The sequence below is a fragment of the Schistocerca cancellata genome, chromosome 7 (assembly GCF_023864275.1).
Source record: "Schistocerca cancellata isolate TAMUIC-IGC-003103 chromosome 7, iqSchCanc2.1, whole genome shotgun sequence".
Lineage (NCBI taxonomy): Eukaryota > Metazoa > Arthropoda > Insecta > Orthoptera > Acrididae > Schistocerca > Schistocerca cancellata.
In genome coordinates this window covers 608,726,373-608,745,683 of record NC_064632.1, presented here as the reverse complement: position 1 = coordinate 608,745,683, position 19,311 = coordinate 608,726,373, and the positions used below count along the sequence as shown (strand labels likewise).

The 19,311-nt window shown below is 44.2% G+C and overlaps 1 protein-coding gene across 1 annotated transcript in view; it reads left to right on the top strand.

Annotated features, from left to right (window-relative positions):
• Positions 1–19,311, top strand: part of LOC126092482 (TRAF3-interacting protein 1) — a 229,920-nt gene that overhangs the window by 98,218 nt on the left and 112,391 nt on the right. Inside the window, exon 5 of the mRNA XM_049908100.1 lies at positions 1,689–1,867. Coding sequence (XP_049764057.1) covers positions 1,689–1,867 — 179 coding nt within the window. The remainder of the gene's footprint in view (positions 1–1,688; positions 1,868–19,311) is intronic.

Here is a 19,311-nt window from a genome sequence, read left to right as displayed (position 1 = left end):
AAGGGATCGGTTGGTAGGACATGTTCTGAGGCATCAAGGGATCACCAATTTAGTATTGGAGGGCAGCGTGGAGGGTAAAAATCGTAGGGGGAGACCAAGAGATGAATACACTAAGCAGATTCAGAAGGATGTAGGTTGCAGTAGGTATTGGGAGATGAAGAAGCTTGCACAGGATAGAGTAGCATGGAGAGCTGCATCAAACCAGTCTCAGGACTGAAGACCATAACAACAACAACATGTTGGTTGCTTATGGTAAAGTGTTAAAAACAATGGAGTATGATTTGAAATTACTCCATCAGCCAGGTTCGCTACATATTCCTCTCTTTGTAACTTAACAATAATATTTTCTAGAAATGCATCATTACAAGTAGGACACTTGTTTGTGTAATCCAAGTTTAAAGATCTTAAAATATTAAAAAAATGTTCTGGAGTCTTGTTGCTTTGAATCTCCCATTTCAATATTAAAATCTCCACAGGCAATAAACTTGGTTTTAAACTTAAAAAGTCTCATAACCACTAATACAAAATGTTCAAAAAATACATTTATATCTCCATTTGGTGACCAATACAGGCTGGTGATTATTATATTTTCTTCAGTTGGTCTTATACAACTAAACTCAGCATTTTCATATGATCAATATGGCACAATGTTTAATTTTGTAGGGGATTCACAAGATAGCATTTACCAATAACGCTCAGACACTGCTTGAAGTAAACATGTAACTCACTTCATATGCTTTTAGCATCTCAAGAATTCTTAAAATACTTCTTGGAAAAACAACATCGTAGCAAAGACTCGTGAACATAAAATTATTTCCTCATTCCTTCATGTCTTTTTCTGCCCATCTTTCTGGTACCAAGTCACTGAAGCTGTCTCAGACTAATGTCAATGAGAGACTGGTGTCCTCTAAACCAATATTTACATTATTGCCATCTGTACCTTATTATAGTCAATAAGGAGAGCAGTTAACTGATTCTTCGTTGGCATTTTTTCACCGTTACATTGCTCTTCCAGCCCTAAAATATTTGCTCTTTGGTTAAAACTATCACAGAGATGCTGAGGAGAGGTTAGAAACAGCTAGAATTTTAATGTGTAAATCCACGTGTGTTTATTTCATATATTCCTGTTTTGTCTTTAATTCACATGAAATGAAAATCAAGGACAAAAATTAAATTTTAAAGATTTTTTTGATATTTCTGAGATTGCACCTGAGGGAGCTGAAAGTGCAAGGTTGGCTAGTACTTACTTTCAGGAGATGAAATCCCAGTTATGCCAATAGACAGGTATAAAAGTACAAAAAGCTATCCTAGCTTTCAGAACTCTTAATGCCTTCATGTGGTAGGAAAGAGAGTTGTGTTGGGGGAGATTAGAGATGGATCAATCTCCCAGACCCTGGGATGAGGAGGACATATTTAGAGGACAAATGGAGTACCTGCAGTCATGAATAAGGTGTAGAAGTGTGGCGTCTTTCATCTACTATAAGTGGTAGCATACCTTTATAGTTTTTGCTTTTTTGGTTAGTTTTTGTGTGTGTGTGTGTGTGTGTGTGTGTGTGTGTGTGTGTGTGTGTGTGTGTGTGTGTGTAGCCTGTTTTGACTGTGCACAACTTGTCATTCTTGTTTATGGTAATGCGTTTCTTTATAGTTCCTATAGTACGTTAGATTAACAGCAAGTTATATCTTTCCAGGATGAAGGAAAAAAGAAACCAAGTGATAAGAAAGGAACACAATCAAAGACATCTTCCCGGGAACACAAGATTCGAGAGAGCAAAGAGCCTTCTATGAAGAAATCATCCTCACAAAATGTAGAATCAAAACATTTGAAAACAAGTGGAAGTAAGAGATCAGAAGGTCACACAGTGGAGAGGTAAGTTGAAACTTATCACTGACCAGTAAGTGGAAAATCTTAACACATCCAGACCAGAATATTTGATCGTTCAAACATCTGGAACGGAGGAACATATTTATAGAATAAAAATCCACTTCAGTTACTAGCAATTTTCTAAATATTTTTCCATGACTGGTTTCGAAGCTTAAAGTGTCACCTTCAGGTGCCAACAACCGCAAACAATAGGAGGGGCCCACCTAATGTACAAGTACTGTGTGCTTGAGATACTAAAAAATGAAAGCTACAGCTGCGGAAAGTGGTGTGCTCACATACGAGTAATTATGAAGACGCAGATGTGTGGTGGTTAGGCCAGTGAGTCATTAGGGGTCACACCCGTATCAAACAAACACATGGAACTGGAACAAAAATGCAAGCTTTGGGGAGGATTCTGGACAGAAAGGAACTCAATAATACTGTAAATAAATAAGTAACAAAACTCACACATAGGTCCAGCAACTACAGCACCCACTTGGACAGCATGACATAGAAGTGATTAGTGCACATGGCCCAGAAGCCAGCTGACCACAATGGTGAAAGCAACTGATGTAGGAACCAGTGAGGTAGGGGACCATAGTAAATAGCTGCAAAAGAGCAGGAAATGAGGGTTGACTGGTCTGCCCGCTTATGTAAGTGTGGTTCACAAGATCAATATGAACTAGAGTAATAAAATAACATGCAGATCTGGGGAACTGGTAAAAATGCCTGAAAGTGAGTGTGACAGACTAAGGAGACATAAGATAAAAATTCAATTAAAACAAAGTTTACAGATGATATATAAAAATATATCTAAAGATTGAGCAGTAAAACAATGAGAAGTGAGGTGTGGTAGGAGAATGATGCAAATTGCTTGGATTGGTACCTATATATAAACTCATCCTTGCAGACCAAAAACATCTTATTGTAAAAAGCATAGCTAGGCTTAAAATGATAAACACAACATGAATAACAATGTACATGTATAAGACAGAACTTCATATCCACACAATACCAAGCATAATAACAAAAAGTTATGAGTAAAAGGGCTATACACTAGGACTGGGGAAAGTGAGTAAAGAAAATAAGACTCAACTAACGACCAATGTCGGATCCTGGCTAACTTAGTTCACTCCTCCATCCAGCCATGAATCAACCCCACTGCCCCCAGATCACCCCATGAACTTTCCAGAATTTCTTAACCTTGAATCTCCCCTCACCATCATTCTCCAAATCCCTCAACATGCAAACTAACCTTACATCTGCAGAGAGAATCACAGTCTACCACCTAAAAACTGGTCCTGACCACCTGCTAATGAAGGCTCCACCACTGTTGTTTTGAAGGACAAGGATTACCTGGCAGAAGGACTCTGCCAGCTGTTAGATACATCCACCTACAAGCCCTGACCCAGTGACCCCATAACAGAAATCCAGCAGGGTCTCCAGTCTCTCCTCAAATCCTTAGGCCCATCCCAAAACCTCTCCCCAGAGTCCATCTCTCTCCTCACCTCTACCACTCCTCACACTCCTACCTTCTGCATGCCTCGTAAAGTCCATAAACCCAACCACCCAGGATGCCCCATTGTGGCTGGTTACTGTGCCGCCACTGAGAGAATCTCTGCTCTCATCACCCAGGACCTACCCTCCATATAAAAAGACACCAGCAATTTCCTCCACCAACTCTCCACAGTTCCTGTCCCTTTACCACGTGGTGTTCTGCTCGTCATTGATGCCATCTTGCTTTACACTAGCATCCCTAATGCCCACGGTCTTACCGCTATTGAACACCACCTTCCCCAGTGCCCAACGGGGAACAAACCGAGAACCTCCTTCCTTGTCGCCATGACCAACTACATCCACAGCCACAACTACTTCTCCTTGGAAGGCATTACCTACAGTCAAATCCAGGGTACAGCTATAACCACATGAATGGCACCACCTATACCAACCTGTTCATTGGTTGTCTAAAGGAATCCTTCCAAAACACCCAGAATCCTAAACCCCTCACCTGATGTAGATTCATTGATGATATATTCGTAATCTGGATTGAGGGTTAGGGTACTTATCCACATTCCTACAGAACCTCAAAAGCTTCTCCCTCATTTGCTTCACCTGGTCCTACTCAACCCAACATGCTACATTCCTAGATGTTGACCTCCACCTGAAAGATGGCTACTTCATTACCTCTGTCCATATCAAACATACCAACCACCAGCAATACCTCCACTTCAACAGTTGCTACCCATTCCATACCAAGAAGTCCCTTCCATACAGCCCAGTGTGGTTTTTGTATCTGCAGTAACGAGTGGTCCCTCTCTAAATTTACCGAAGTCTCACTGAGGCCTTTACCACAGTAATTACTCTCCCAACCTGGTACAAAAGCAAATCTCCCATGCCTTACCTTTTCAGTCACCCTCCACCTCCAAAAGTCCCTCAGTCCAGCCACAGAAGAGCATTCCCCTTATAATTCTGTACCACCCAGTATTGGAGCAACTGAATTAATTCTCCACCAGGGTTTTGACTACCTCTCATCCTGTCCTGAAATGAGAAATGTCCTGCCCACTATCCTTCTCAGCCTCCTCCCTCCCCCCTGCACCCCATCCCCTACTGTGGTATTCCGCTGTCCACCGAACCTGCACAATATCCTTGCCCATCCTTACTCAACCCCGGCTCCCAACACCTTGCCTCATAGATCACATCCCTGTAATAGACCTAGATGCAAGACCTGTCCCATACATCCTCCCACCGCCACCTACTCCAGTCCCAACATGAACTTACCTACCCCATTGAAGGCAGGGCTACTTGTGAAACCAGTTATGTGATTTACAAGCTCAGTTGCAAACACTGCGCTTCATTCTACATGGGCATTAGAACCAACATGCTGTCTGTCCACATGTATAGTGACCGACCAAACTGTGGCCAAAAAACAACTGGACCACCCTGTTGCTGAGCGCACACCACTCAACACGACTTTCTTCATTTCAGAGGTTGCTTCACAGCCTGTGCCATCTAGATCTTCCCAACAACACCAGTTTTTCAGAATTGTGCAGGAGGGAACTCTTCCTGTAATGTGTCCTACGTTCCCATGACCCTCCTGGCCTCAAGCTTCGTTAGTCATTGTCCTGGTCTATCTAGTCCTTCCCTGTTTCCACTCCAGCACAACACAGCCCTCTATTCCATCAATGCACCCAGTCTTTTTCTTCTCTCTTTTTCTGCTGTCCTGCTCTCTCCCCCGCCCTCAACCTAACCTCCTGCCGACTGCACCTAGGTGTCCTACCCTCTCTCCCTGCATGGTCCCCAGCAACACTTTACCCCTACACATACCCTGCTATCCCCCCCCCCCTCCCCCTCCCTGCCCCAGGCTTGTACTTACCCCCATACAGCTGCCTCTCCCATCATACGCTGTTGCTGCTGCTGTCTTCTGGCTTCAGCTGACGGATACTGTGGTCATGTGTGTGTGACCTGCGTTTGTGCACATGTGCCTTTGTGTGTGTTTTTTGTCTGTTTTTGACAAACTCCTTGTTGGGTGAAAGTTTATTTTGTGGCAGTCTTTTTGTTGTGCCTATCTGCAATGCAGCATCTCCACTACATGGTGAGTAGCAACTATTCTTTTCATAATATCATTAACAATTAAGATTAAAATATGTAAATTTTCACTAAAATATATTGAGGTTCCAAATTTCTATATTTATGGTAACTTAAATCCCAAAACTTTATTATTTTATGCGAAAAAAGAAAATAAATACTGAAGACTAATAATGTGAGAACCGTTTAAATCTTAATCACATAGTTTAATCATTTTATAGCATCCTCATAAAGTATTCTCTTGCATAGATTAACTCCTACCTGTGGTTTCCATTGTTAAATATTGTTTCTAATGTAGTTATACAATGATGGGTGTAGGTTCAGACTTGAACACTAATGAGAGTTTACATAAAAATTACAGTTTATTGAGATCTTTATCAAGGATATTTTAGTGTATACTAAAAACTAAAACTCCTCCCAAACAGGCCATGAAGGCCCAGCGGTACTGACGAGCCACTGTGTCACCCTCAGCTGATAGGCATCAGTTGATGTGGATATGGAAGGGCATGTGGTCAGCACACCACTCTCCCTGTCATATGTCAATTTCCAAGACCAGAGCTGCTACTTCTCAATCAAGTAGCTCCTCAGTTTTGCCTTACAAGGGCTGAGTGCACACTGCTTGCTAACAACTCTCAACAGAACGGTTGGTCACCCATCCAAGTGCTAGCCCAGCCTGACAGTGCTTAACTTTGGTGATCTGGTGGGAACCGGTGTTACCATTGCGGCAAGGGCATTGGCACTATTGTATACTACAATACATGAATCTCAGTCTGTTATGTTACACTGTTAAATGAACTCTTGTGTATAAAAAGGACAAAAATGTATTGATTGGTACCACTTCCTGGTTAACAAATGAAGGAACTGATACTTAACATAATGAGTTGCCCTATCTCTAAAGTATTACACTATTGTGAACCATATTCCATATTCACATGAGAGTTGTGAAATCTCAATCAATGCAAGCAGCAATATCGCAGTGTAACAAAACACAGTCTCACTAGGCCAAACTTGTGCCACTACTGGATCCCAGAATGTGCCAGCAGACATTTCTCCTCCTTATGTGAGGCATAACATGAGCTTTTCACAAACAAACAGCATTAAAATGCAATGTCTCAGTGAGAAGACTATTGTGCACTCTTTCTTTGTACACACAATGTTGATGGCATTACTCTTATTTACTTTGTGTGATAGTGCTGAAATAATAATTGCATGCATATTCAAGCATGTTGTGCATATCGATTTGACTTTTGTTGCAAGATTCTTTATGGTGCTGCAAATTTAATGGCCAGTGGTGCATTACAAATTCTTGTGCTCAATGGACTAATTGATTGCTAGATTATGAATAATGTAGCTAGTCTAGCACAGCGTGGATACTGAAAAAGAAATAACAGAAACAGTAACTGAAGGTTTAATAGAATTCATTGTGTAAGTCGTGAGTTTTCCTTGGCAATATTTTTTACACAGTTAATCAAATAGTCTTCTTCACAGTGCTAGGGAATACTGATATGCCATTTGTATACATGGAGCAGTTTAGATAACTTTATGTACTTTGATTCTCATTTCTGAGATACAGTGTGTAACTACTGAAATTTGTACATTTCAGGTTAGAATTATAAATGATCTGTAATGGGTTCAGTCTCATTCATTTTGTTTGTAAACAGAATCAGTTATTCAATCTACAGTGGGTCTTGCACTGTTTTGAAATTTCCTGACAGATTAAAATTGTGTGCTGGTCCAGGACCCAAACGTGGAATCTTGCCTTTTGCAAACAGTACCCTTATCGGCTGAGCTGTCGAGGCATGATTGGCCTTCATAGCTTTACTTTATCCACTACCTCTCTCCTTCCTTTGAAGCTATCGACAGACAGTTTCAAAATTACACACCCAAAGACTAGTACAGAACTGATCTGTTCACTAAAAAGTAATAATTCATTCTGCTGGCTAGGCTGATGATCCTAGCAGAATGTTAAAATCTTGTGCTGACTTGATAGAATTATCCATAAACTATCTTTTGAACCAAAGAATAAAGGTGAGAAGGGAAAGGAGATTCAGTTACTCACAACCCAGGTTATGAAGCAACAGGGAAATGAAAATAGGGAGGGTAGCAAGGATGGATGCATGGTTGTCAGAGGGAAGCCAAAGATATTCTACTGTAAGTACTGTGCCAGCTTCAAACCAAAGAGGATGCATACAGAAGTAAAGAGGTATATAGTATAAAGATAAACACAACTATGTAGGATGAAAAGATGCGTGAATAGCTAAAGAGGAAAGGGAAAGAGGAGAAGACTGAAGAGTAAATGGGAGTGAGGTTGTTTAACGTAGGTTCAGTCCAGGGGGATGGCGGGATGAAAGGATGTGTTGGAGTGCAAGTTCCCATCTCTGCAGTTCAGAGGGACTGGTGTTGGGTGGGAGAAGCCAAATGGCACATACGTTGTAGCAGGTTCCTAGGTCCCTAGAATTATGCTGGAGGGCATGCTCCGCTACTGGGTATTGGGCATCTCCTAGGCGGACAGTTCGTCTGTGTCCGTTCATGCGCTCAGCCAGTTTAGTTGTTGTCATGCCGATATAAAAGGCTGTGCAGTGCAGGCATGTCAGTTGATAAATGACATGTGTAGTTTCACACGTGGCCCTGCCTTGAATTGTGTATGTTTTACCAGTACCGGGGCTGGAGTAGGTGGTTGTGGGGGAATGCATGGGGCAGGTTTTGCAGCGGGGTTGGTTACAGGGGTAGGAAACGCTGGGTAGAGAAGGTAGTCTGGGAATATTGTAGGGTTTAACGAGGATGTTACGGTGGTTGGGGGGGGGGGGGGGGGGGCGACGAAAGGCAACTCTGGGTGGTGTGGAGAGAATTTTGTCAAGGGATGATCTCATTTCAGGGGTTGACTTGAGAAAGTCATATCCCTGGCAGAGTAATTGTTTTCGAGGCCAGGATAATATTGGGTGACAAGGGGGATGCTTCTGTGTGGTCTGGGGGTAGGAACATTGTTGTTGGACGGGGAGGAATGTATTGCTCGGAAGATCTGTTTGTGGACGAGGTCTGCAGGATAGTTGCGGGAGAGGAAAGCACTGGTCAAGTTATTGGTGTAATTGTTGAGGGATTCGTCACTGGAGCAGATAAGTTTGCCACAAATACCTACGCTGTAGGGAAGGGAGCGTTTGATGTGGAATGGATGGCAGCTATCAAAGTGAAGGTACTGTTGTTTGTTTGTGGGTTTGATATGGACAGAGGTGTGGATGTGAGCTTCAACAAGATGAAGGTCAACATCTAGGAAGGTGGCTTGGGTTTTGGAGAAGGACCAGGTGAAATTCAGATTCGAAAAGGAGTTGAGGTTATGTAGGAAATTAAGGAGTGTTTCTTCACCATGAGTCCAGACCACAAAGATGTCATCTATAAACCTATACCAGGCCAGGGGAAGCAGCTGTTGGGTCTTCAGGAAAGCCTCCTCCATGCGGCCCATGAAGAGGTTGGCATAGTACGGAGCCATCCTGGTTCCCATGGCCATTCCCCTGATTTGTTTGTAGGTCTGGCCTTCAAAAGTGAAGTAATTATGGGTGAGGATGAAGTTGGTAAGTGTGATAAGGAACGAGGTTTTTGGAAGATCTTCGGGTGGGCGTTGGGAGAGGTAGTGCTCAAGGGCAGAGAGACCATGGGTATGTGGGATGTTTGTGTAAAGGGATGTAGCATCTATAGTGACAAGGAAGGTTTCAGGTGGGAGAGGAGTGGGAATGGATTTGAGGCGTTCTAGGAAGTGGTTTGTGTCTTTGATGTAGGATGGGAGTTTGCGGTGATAGGTTGGAGGTGCTGGTCTACCAGAGCTGAGATACGTTCGGTTGGGGCTTTGAAGCCTGCTACAATGGGAAGGCCAGGATGGTTCTCTTTGTGGATTTTGGGTAATAGGTAGAAGGTAGGGGTACGTGGCTCAGGTGGAGTGAGTAAGTCTGTGGAAGCCGTTGTGAGGCCTTGTGAGGGACCTTGGATTTTTAGGATTTTTTGCAGCTCAGTCTGGATGGAGGGAATGGGATCCTGGGTAACAGCTTTGTAGGTTGAGGTGTCGGAGAGTTGACGCAGTCCTTCTGCCACATACTCCACACGGTCAAGTACAACAGTTGTGGACCCTTTATCCGCCGGGAGGATGACAATAGAGCGGTCTATTTTCAGCTCCTTAATGGCACGGGATTCAGCTGGGGTGATGTTGGGAGTTGTCGGGATGTTCTTCAAGAAGGACTGGGAGGCAACACTGGATGTGAGGAATTCCTGAAATGTCTGCAAGGGATGGTTTTGGGGGAGGGGAGGAGGATCCCTTTGAGAAGGCAGTTGGAACTGTTCTAGACAGGGTTCAACACAGGGTCTAGTATTTGGGGATTGTGTTTGGGTTGTGAAGTGATATTTCCGGTTGAGGTTCCGGGTGAATGAGAGGAGATCTTTAACCAGGGCAGTGTGGTTGAATTTATGCGTGGGGCTAAAGGTTAAGCCTTTTGATAGAACAGATGTCTCTGGAGGAGAGAGGGATCTGGATGAGAGGTTTAGGACTGATTTGGGACTGGTGATATGTGGTTATAGTTGAGATTTGGTCTGTGTGGGGTATGTGCTGGGATGGGGAGATTGAGTAGGGTGGCTCGGCTAGGTTTGTTGGCTATGAGGGGGGTTTGTTGAAGGTTCTGTTGTGGTTGGTGTTTGTGAGGGATAGGGAGAGGGACCCCACTTCTTAGGTGTTGCACTAGCACTGTGGATAGTTTTTTCAGGTGGTGTGTGGCATGGAACTCAAATTTGCATCTGGATTCTAGGATGATGTTCCTGAGTGTGTTCTCCAAGCAAGGGTTTGAGAGGTGGAGGACTTTGAAGAGAGATAGGAGCTGTTGGGAGTGGTGGTTACATGAAGTAGTGTAGAGATTCAGGTCAAGTTAGGTAAGGGCTAAGGATTGAAGGTTCTAGAAGTCCAGGTGGAAGGAGGAATTGCACCCGGAGATGGGAGCTTTTAAGGTAAGCCCTTTAGGGGTAATTCCAAAGGTTAAGCAGGACCGGAGGAAAAGTATTTGGGATTGCAGTTTGGCTACGGTGAATGCATGTTTCCAGAATGAATGTAAATAATGTGGTATAGGATTAGGGTACATAGTGGGTAACTGGTGGGTAGGGAAACTAAATAACTAAAGTTGAAATACTAATCATGAGAAGGAATAAAATGCGGAGGGAAGGACGAGAAAGAAAGAAATTGTGTTGGTAATGTTCAATACCAAGGGAAGACCACTAAATAAGAAAAATACGGAAAAAGTTGACCAGACCAATCAAGTATGTCCAGATCAGGGGAAAAGAACACACGTTGCTCAAAAACAGAGATAGCAAGTGGCGAAAAAAAGATCGCACGTGCCACAAAAAAGATCGCACGTGCCGCAAAAAAGATCGCGCGTGCCGCAAAAAAGTTCGCGGGTGGCGCAGAAATGTCCCAAAAAATTTTTCTTGTGGCGTTCCTCTAGAGACTTGTGGTACACGGCTGTTAGAAGGGGGGCAAGTTCTTTCGCATACTCTGTGTAGAATCGAATTGGTATCCCATCAGGTCCAGTGGACTTTCCTCTGTTGAGTGATTCCAATTGCTTTTCTATTCCTTGGACACTTATTTCGATGTCAACCATTTTTTCGTTTGTGCTAGGATTTAGAGAAGGAACTGCAATGCGGTCTTCTTCTGTGAAACAGCTTTGGAAAAAGGTGTTTAGTGTTTCAGCTTTACGCGTGTCATCCCCTGTTTCACTACCATCATCATCCCGGAGTATCTGGATATGCTGTTTCGAGCCACTTACTGATTTAGCGTAAGACCAGAACTTCTTAGGATTTTCTGTCAAGTCGGTACATAGAATTTTACTTTCGAATTCACTGAACGCTTCACGCGTAGCCCTTCTTACGCTAACTTTGACATCGTTTAGCTTCTATTTGGAGAGGTTTTGGCTGCGTTTAAACTTGCAGTGAAGCTCTGTTTGCTTTCACAGTAGTTTCCTAACTTTGTTGTTGAACCACGGTGGGTTTTTCCTGTCCCTCACAGTTTTATTTGGCACATACCTCTCTAAAACGCATTTTACGATTGCCTTGAACTTTTTCCATAAACACTCAACATTGTCAGTGTTGGAACAGAAATTTTCGTTTTGATCTGTCAGGTAGCCTGAAATCTGCCTTCTATTACTCTTGCTAAACAGATAAACCTTCCTCACTTTTTTTATATTCCTGTTAACTTCCATATTCAGGGATGCTGCAACGGCCTTATGATCACTGATTCCCTGTTCTGCACTTACAGAGTCGAAAAGTTCGGGCCTGTTTGTTATCAGTAGGTCCAAGATGTTATCTCCATGATTCAGTTCTCTGTTTAAGTGCTCGAGGTAATTTTCGGATAGTGCACTCAGTATAATGTCACTTGATGCTTTGTCCCTACCACCCGTCATAAACATCTGAGTGTCCCAGTCTATATCTGGTAAATTGAAATCTCCACCTAAGACTATAACATGCTGAGAAAATTTATGTGAAATGTATTCCAAATTTTCTCCCAGTTGTTCTGCCACTAATGCTGCTGAGTCAGGAGGTCGGTAAAAGGAGCCAATTATTAACCTAGCTCAGTTGTTGAGTGTAACCTCCACCCATAATAATTCACAGGAACTATCCACTTCTACTTCACTACAGGATAAACTACTACTAACAGCGACAAACACGCCACCACCGGTTGCATGCAATCTATCCTTTCTAAACATCGTCTGTGCCTTTGTAAAAATTTCGGCTGAATTTATCTCTGGCTTCAGCCAGTTTTCAATACTTGTAACAATTTCAGTTTCGGTGCTTTTTATCAGCACTTGAAGTTCCGGTACTTTACCAATGCAGCTTCGACAGTTTAAAATTACAATACCGATTGCTGCTTGGTCCCCGCATGTCCTGACTTTGCCCCGCACCATTTGAGGCTGTTGCCTTTTCTGTACTTGCCCGAGGCCATCTAACCTAAAAAAGCGCCCAGTCCACGCCACACAACCCCTGCTACCCGTGTAGCCGCTTTCTGCTTTTAGTGGACTCCTGACCTATCCAGCGGAACCCGAAACCCCACCACCCTGTGGCGCAAGTTGAGGAATCTGCAGCCCACACGGTCGCAGAACCATCTCAGCCTCTGATTCAGACCCTCCACTCGGCTCTGTACCAAAGGTCCGCAGTCAGTCCTGTCGACGATGCTGCAGATGGTGAGCTCTGCTTTCATCCTGCTAGCGAGACTGGCAGTCTTCACCAAATTGGATAGCCACCGGAAGCCAGAGAGGATTTCCTCCAATCCAAAGCGACACACATCATTGGTGCCGACATGAGCGACCACCTGCAGATGGGTGCACCCTGTACCCTTCATGGCATCCGGAAGGACCCTTTCCACATCTGGAATGACTCCCCCCGGTATGCACACGGAGCGCACATTGGTTTTCTTCCCCTCTCTTGCTGCCATATCCCTAAGGGGCCCCATTACGCACCTGACATTGGAGCTCCCAACTACCAGTAAGCCCACCCTCTGCGACCGCCCGGATCTTGCAGACTGAGGGGCAGCCTCTGGAACAGGACAAGCAGCCATGTCCGGCCGAAGATCAGTATCAGCTGGAGACAGAACCTGAAACTGGTTCGTCAGACAAACTGGAGAGGCCTTCCGTTCAGCCCTCCGGAATGTCTTTCGCCCCCTGCCACACCTCGAGACGACCTCCCACTCTACCACAGGTGAGGGATCAGCCTCAATGTGGGCAGTATCCCGGGCAGCCACAGTCATAGTCCAATCGGAGGATGCATGGGACGAGCTGGCCGTCCCCGACAAACCCTCATCCGGACCCCCACAGTGATGCCCATTGGCAACAGCCTCAAGCTGTGTGACCGAAGCCAACACTGCCTGAAGCTGGGAGCGAAGGGAGTATGCAACAGAGACCTGTGTCAGATTGTCTAGTGGTGGAACCAGACTACAATGGGGATGTACTCATTTAAGATGTTTTCCGCATTGGGTGCTGTTTATGAATTATACTATCACTGTGGGTCGGCCTAGAAGGTGGGCAGCTTTTGCTGACAACCAGTGGGGGTCTCCTCATAAAAAAGTAAGTGCCCATACTGGGTCTTTGAGAGAGAATCTGTGACACCTGTCGTATCTGATGTGTATTTCCTGTACCTGGGGATGAAGGATTGAGAACTCCTTGCAGTGAGGGTGGCCGTATAGTTTTTCTATTGGGGTGACGGTTCCCATCCTGGGGTGTGCTACAATATGAGGCTAAGAACAGAGCTTCTGCCTCTTCTAGAGGGTGATGCTGACATAGCTTTGCCATTAGTGTTTTAAAAGTATGGACAGATCTTTCCACTAACTCGTTAGAAGCCGGGTGGATTAAGGTAATAGTATTGGTTTGAGGCATCTTACTTACTTTAACAAGTTGTACACTTGGCAGCCATAACCATGATACTTCATCAGTAGATGTGATGTCTTGTGAGTGGCTTTGTGAACACAGTACCATATCCCAGTGTCTTCCGTGTAGTATATCTGGGAGCTGCTGATAAAGTGCAGTGGAAATGGGGACCCTGGTGCGACCATTATTGCCGTGGATGAGTATGATGCCTCGTCTCACACACAGCTTGTGGCATTGTGTCCAGAATGCTTGTAGAGCTGGATTATAAGGCCTTCTTATTCACTGGGTAGCCGCTACTGATGTACCTGATGAGGTCTTACAATGCCGGGTCCAAAGCTGTGTGGTGTCAGATGAGTCATGGGTTCAGTGGGAAGTTGTCCACAGCTTCTTTAGCAGCTGCATCTGTCTAGAAGTACACCTCCAGGTGAGCCTCAAACTCAGGGTCCTAACCTACAGGCAGCCAAATAGCAAATTGACCTCGGTGTGTTGTCTTGTGGATCAGAACTGGATATATGTATAGCCAGAGAGGAACAGGGTCCACCTTTGTAGGCGCCTTGACATTTTAGTTGGTTTGGCTGCTGGTCTTGGGTAAGGGTAGCAGTGGTTTATGGTCTGCAAGCAGAATGAATAACCTCCCATCCTCATGGTCAGGGAAATTTCTTATTTAAAAAAATGATGCCAAGGGATTCATTTCCTATTTGGCTGCAGTTGCACTGAGCTGTATTTAATATCTTTGATGCAGATACATGGGTCCATTGATCTCATTAATTATATGGGAGGGAACTGTGCCCACACTACACTTGGAGACGTCACTTGCCAGTATAGGCAATGTTTGGGATTATATGCCGTGATGGTTGGTTGTAACATTGCCTGTTTCAAGTCTCGGAATGCCTTGTCACATTCAGATCAGATGTTTTTCTGAAGCAACTGATGGAGGGGTTCAGAGAGCTCTATTCCCTGTGAAATAAGCCAATGGTAATAGTTCAGTTGCCCCTGTACCAGGCGCGGCTCGTGGTTTCTATACTGGGGAAGGCTGCGGCATTTATTGATCAGAGCCAACATAGACCTCGGGTTACACTACAGATTAGTCTGACATAAACAACTAAAAATTCAGGGGGAGGGGGGGTGGCAGATCACTCTCTATCCATAATTTTACGTACTGCATCTTCTATAATCAGGTATTAAATATGATTAAAAGCTAACTTCGAATTAAAATCTTTGGTTAGTGTTTTTATACGTCATCATTACATATTCTGACACTTTGCAGCAAATCATATGAAAAGACGCGTTTTGGAGAGATCTTTAATGCGATGAATGTTAACTTTGCGGTTGCTTAATATTTTTGGTGTTTTCAGTACTAAACTTAAGGCGTTTATTGTGGTTAACCTCCAAAGCTCGAAGTTTACGAGTTCGCATGACGATACTGTGATGTTTTCGTGATGTCACAAGTCTTGTGCTGTGACTGGGTGGCATGAGCAATCCGTGCAACTGCCATATTAATTCACATGTTTGAGAAGCGAACAGTTCGTATTTATTGTGTATTATGAAAATACGCATTTATATGAAATAGCGCACTAAAGATCTCTCCAAAATACGTCATTTTTAGTACGGTTTGTTGTGCAAAAGTACACAAAATGTGACACTGTAGCGCAGCACACTGTACCGGTACCAAAAGTGATTCGTTTCGGAAAATGTCATCATGTTTATGACTGGCTAAACATGTTGCAAGGGCAACAGTCTGGATGATTGACTGATCTGGCCTTGTAACAATAACCAAAACGGCCTTGCTGTGCTGGTACTGCGAACGGCTGAAAGCAAGGGGAAACTACGGCTGTGATTTTTCCCGTGGGCATGCAGCTTTACTGTATGATTAAATGATGATGGCGTCCTCTTGGGTAAAATATTCCGGAGGTAAAATAGTCCCCCATTTGGATCTCCGGGCGGGGACTGCTCAAGAGGATGCCGTTATCAGGTGAAAGAAAACTGGCGTTCTACGGATCGGAGTGTGGAGTGTCAGATCCCTTAATCGGGCAGGTAGGTTAGAAAATTTAAAAAGGGAAATGGATAGGTTAAAGTTAGATATAGTGGGATTTAGTGAAGTTCGGTGGCAGGAGGAACAAGACTTCTGGTCAGGTGACTACAGGGTTATAAACACAAAGTCAAATAGGGGTAATGCAGGAGTAGGTTTAATAATGAATAGGAAAATAGGAATGCGGGTAAGCTACTACAAACAGCATAGTGAACGCATTATTGTGGCCAAGAAAGATACGAAGCCCACACCTACTACAGTAGTACAAGTTTATATGCCCACTAGCTCTGCAGATGATGAAGAAATTGAAGAAATGTATGATGAAATAAAAGAAATTATTCAGATAGTGAAGGGAGACGAAAATTTAATAGTCATGGGTGACGAATTCGAGTGTAGGAAAAGGGAGAGAAGGAAACGTAGTAGGTGAATATGGATTGGGGGAGAGAAATGAAAGAGGAAGCCGCCTGGTAGAATTTTGCACAGGGCACAACTTAATCATAGCTAACACTTGGTTTAAGAATCATGATAGAAGGTTGTATACATGGAAGAACCCTGGAGATACTAAAAGGTATCAGATGGATTATATAATGGTAAGACAGAGATTTAGGAACCAGGTTTTAAATTGTAAGACATTTCCAGGGACAGATGTGGACTCTGACCACAATCTATTGGTTATGACCTGTAGATTAAAACTGAAGAAACTGCAAAAAGGTGGGAATTTAAGGAGATGGGACCTGGATAAACTGAAAGAACCAGAGGTTGTACGGAGTTTCAGGGAGAGCATAAGGGAACAATTGACAGGAATGGGGGAAAGAAATACAGTAGAAGAAGAATGGGTAGCTTTGAGGGATGAAGTAGTGAAGGCAGCAGAGGATCAAGTAGGTAAAAAGACGAGGGCTAGTAGAAATCCTTGGGTAACAGAAGAAATATTGAATTTAATTGATGAAAAAAGAAAATATAAAAATGCAGTAAATGAAGCAGGCAAAAACGAATACAAACGTCTCAAAAATGAGATCGACAGGAAGTGCAAAATGGCTAAGCAGGGATGGCTAGACGACAAATGTAAGGACGTAGAGGCTTACCTCACTAGGGGTAAGATAGATACTGCCTACAGGAAAATTAAAGAGACCTTTGGAGATAAGAGAACCACTTGTATGAACATCAAGAGCTCAGATGGAAACCCAGTTCTAAGCAAAGAAGGGAAAGCAGAAAGGCGGAAGGAGTATATAGAGGGTCTTATACAAGGGCAATGCACTTGAGGACAATATTATGGAAATGGAAGAGGATGTAGATGAAGATGAAATGGGAGATACGATACTGCGTGAAGAGTTTGACAGAGCACTGAAAGACCTGAGTCGAAACAAAGCCCCTGGAGTAGACAACATTCCATTGGAACTACTGACGGCCTTGGGAGAGCCAGTCCTGACAAAACTCTACCATCTGGTGAGCAAGATGTATGAAACAGGCGAAATACCCTCAGACTTCAAGAAGAATATAATAATTCCAATCCCAAAGAAAGCAGGTGTTGACAGATGTGAAAATTACCGAACAATCAGTTTAATAAGCCACAGCTGCAAAGTACTAACACGAATTCTTTACAGACGAATGGGCAAACTAGTAGAAGCCGACCTCGGGGAAGATCAGTTTGGATTCTGTAGAAATACTGGAACACGTGAGGCAACACTGACCTTACGACTTATCTTAGAAGAAAGATTAAGGAAAGGCAAACCTACGTTTCTAGCATTTGTAGACTTGGAGAAAGCTTTTGACAATGTTGACTGGAATACTCTCTTTCAAATTCTAAAGGTGGCAGGGGTGAAATACAGGGAGCGAAAGGCTATTTACAATTTGTACAGAAACCAGATGGCAGTTATAAGAGTCGAGGGACATGAAAGGGAAGCAGTGGTTGGGAAGGGAGTAAGACAGGGTTGTAGCCTCTCCCCGATGTTATTCAATCTGTATATTGAGCAAGCAGTAAAGGTATCAAAAGAAAAATTTGGAGTAGGTATTAAAATCCATGGAAAAGAAATAAAAACTTTGAGGTTCGCCGATGACATTGTAATTCTGTCAGAGACAGCAAAGGACTTGGAAGAGCAGTTGAACGGAATGGATGGTGTCTTGAAGGGAGGATATAAGATGAACATCAACAAAAGCAAAACGAGGATAATGGAATGTAGTCGAATTAAGTCGGGTGATGCTGAGGGAATTAGATTAGGAAATGAGACACTTAAAGTAGTAAAGGCGTTTTGCTATTTGGGGAGCAAAATAACTGATGATGGTCGAAGTAGAGAGGATATAAAATGTAGACTGGCAATGGCAAGGAAAGCGTTTCTGAAGAAGAGAAATTTGTTAACATCGAGTATAGATTTAAGTGTCAGGAAGTCATTTCTGAAAGTACACTCCTGGAAATTGAAATAAGAACACCGTAAATTCATTGTCCCAGGAAGGGGAAACTTTATTGACACATTCCTGGGGTCAGATACATCACATGATCACACTGACAGAACCACAGGCACATAGACACAGGCAACAGAGCATACACAATGTCGGCACTAGTACAGTGTATATCTACCTTTCGCAGCAATGCAGGCTGCTATTCTCCCATGGAGACGATCGTAGAGATGCTGGATGTAGTCCTGTGGAACGGCTCGCCATGTCATTTCCACCTGACGCCTCAGTTGGACCAGCGTTCGTGCTGGATGTGCAGACCGCGTGAGACGACGCTTCATCCAGTCCCAAACATGCTCAATGGGGGACAGATCCGGAGATCTTGCTGGCCAGGGTAGTTGACTTGCACCTTCTAGAGCACGTTGGGTGGCACGGGATACATGCGGACGTGCATTGTCCTGTTGGAACAGCAAGTTCCCTTGCTGGTCTAGGAATGGTAGAACGATGGGTTCGATGACGGTTTGGATGTACCGTGCACTATTCAGTGTCCCCTCGATGATCACCAGTGGTGTACAGCCAGTGTAGGAGATCGCTCCCCACCCCATGATGCCGGGTGTTGGCCCTGTGTGCCTCGGTCGTATGCAGTCCTGATTGTGGCGCTCACCTGCACGGCGCCAAACACGCATACGACCATCATTGGTACCAAGGCAGAAGGGACTCTCATCGCTGAAGACGACACAACTCCATTCGTCCATCCATTCACGCCTGTCTCGACACCACTGGAGGCGGGCTACATGATGTTGGGGCGGGAGCGGAAGACGGCCTAACGGTGTGCGGGACTGTAGCCCAGCTTCATGGAGACGGTTGCGAATGGTCCTCGCCGATACCCCAGGAGCAACAGTGTCCCTAATTTGCTGGGAAGTGGCGGTGCGGTCCCCTACAGCACTGCATAGGATCCTACGGTCTTGGCGTGCATCCGTGCGTCGCTGCGGTCCGGTCCCAGGTCGACGGGCACGTGCACCTTCCGCCGACCACTGGCGACAACATCGATGTACTGTGGAGACCTC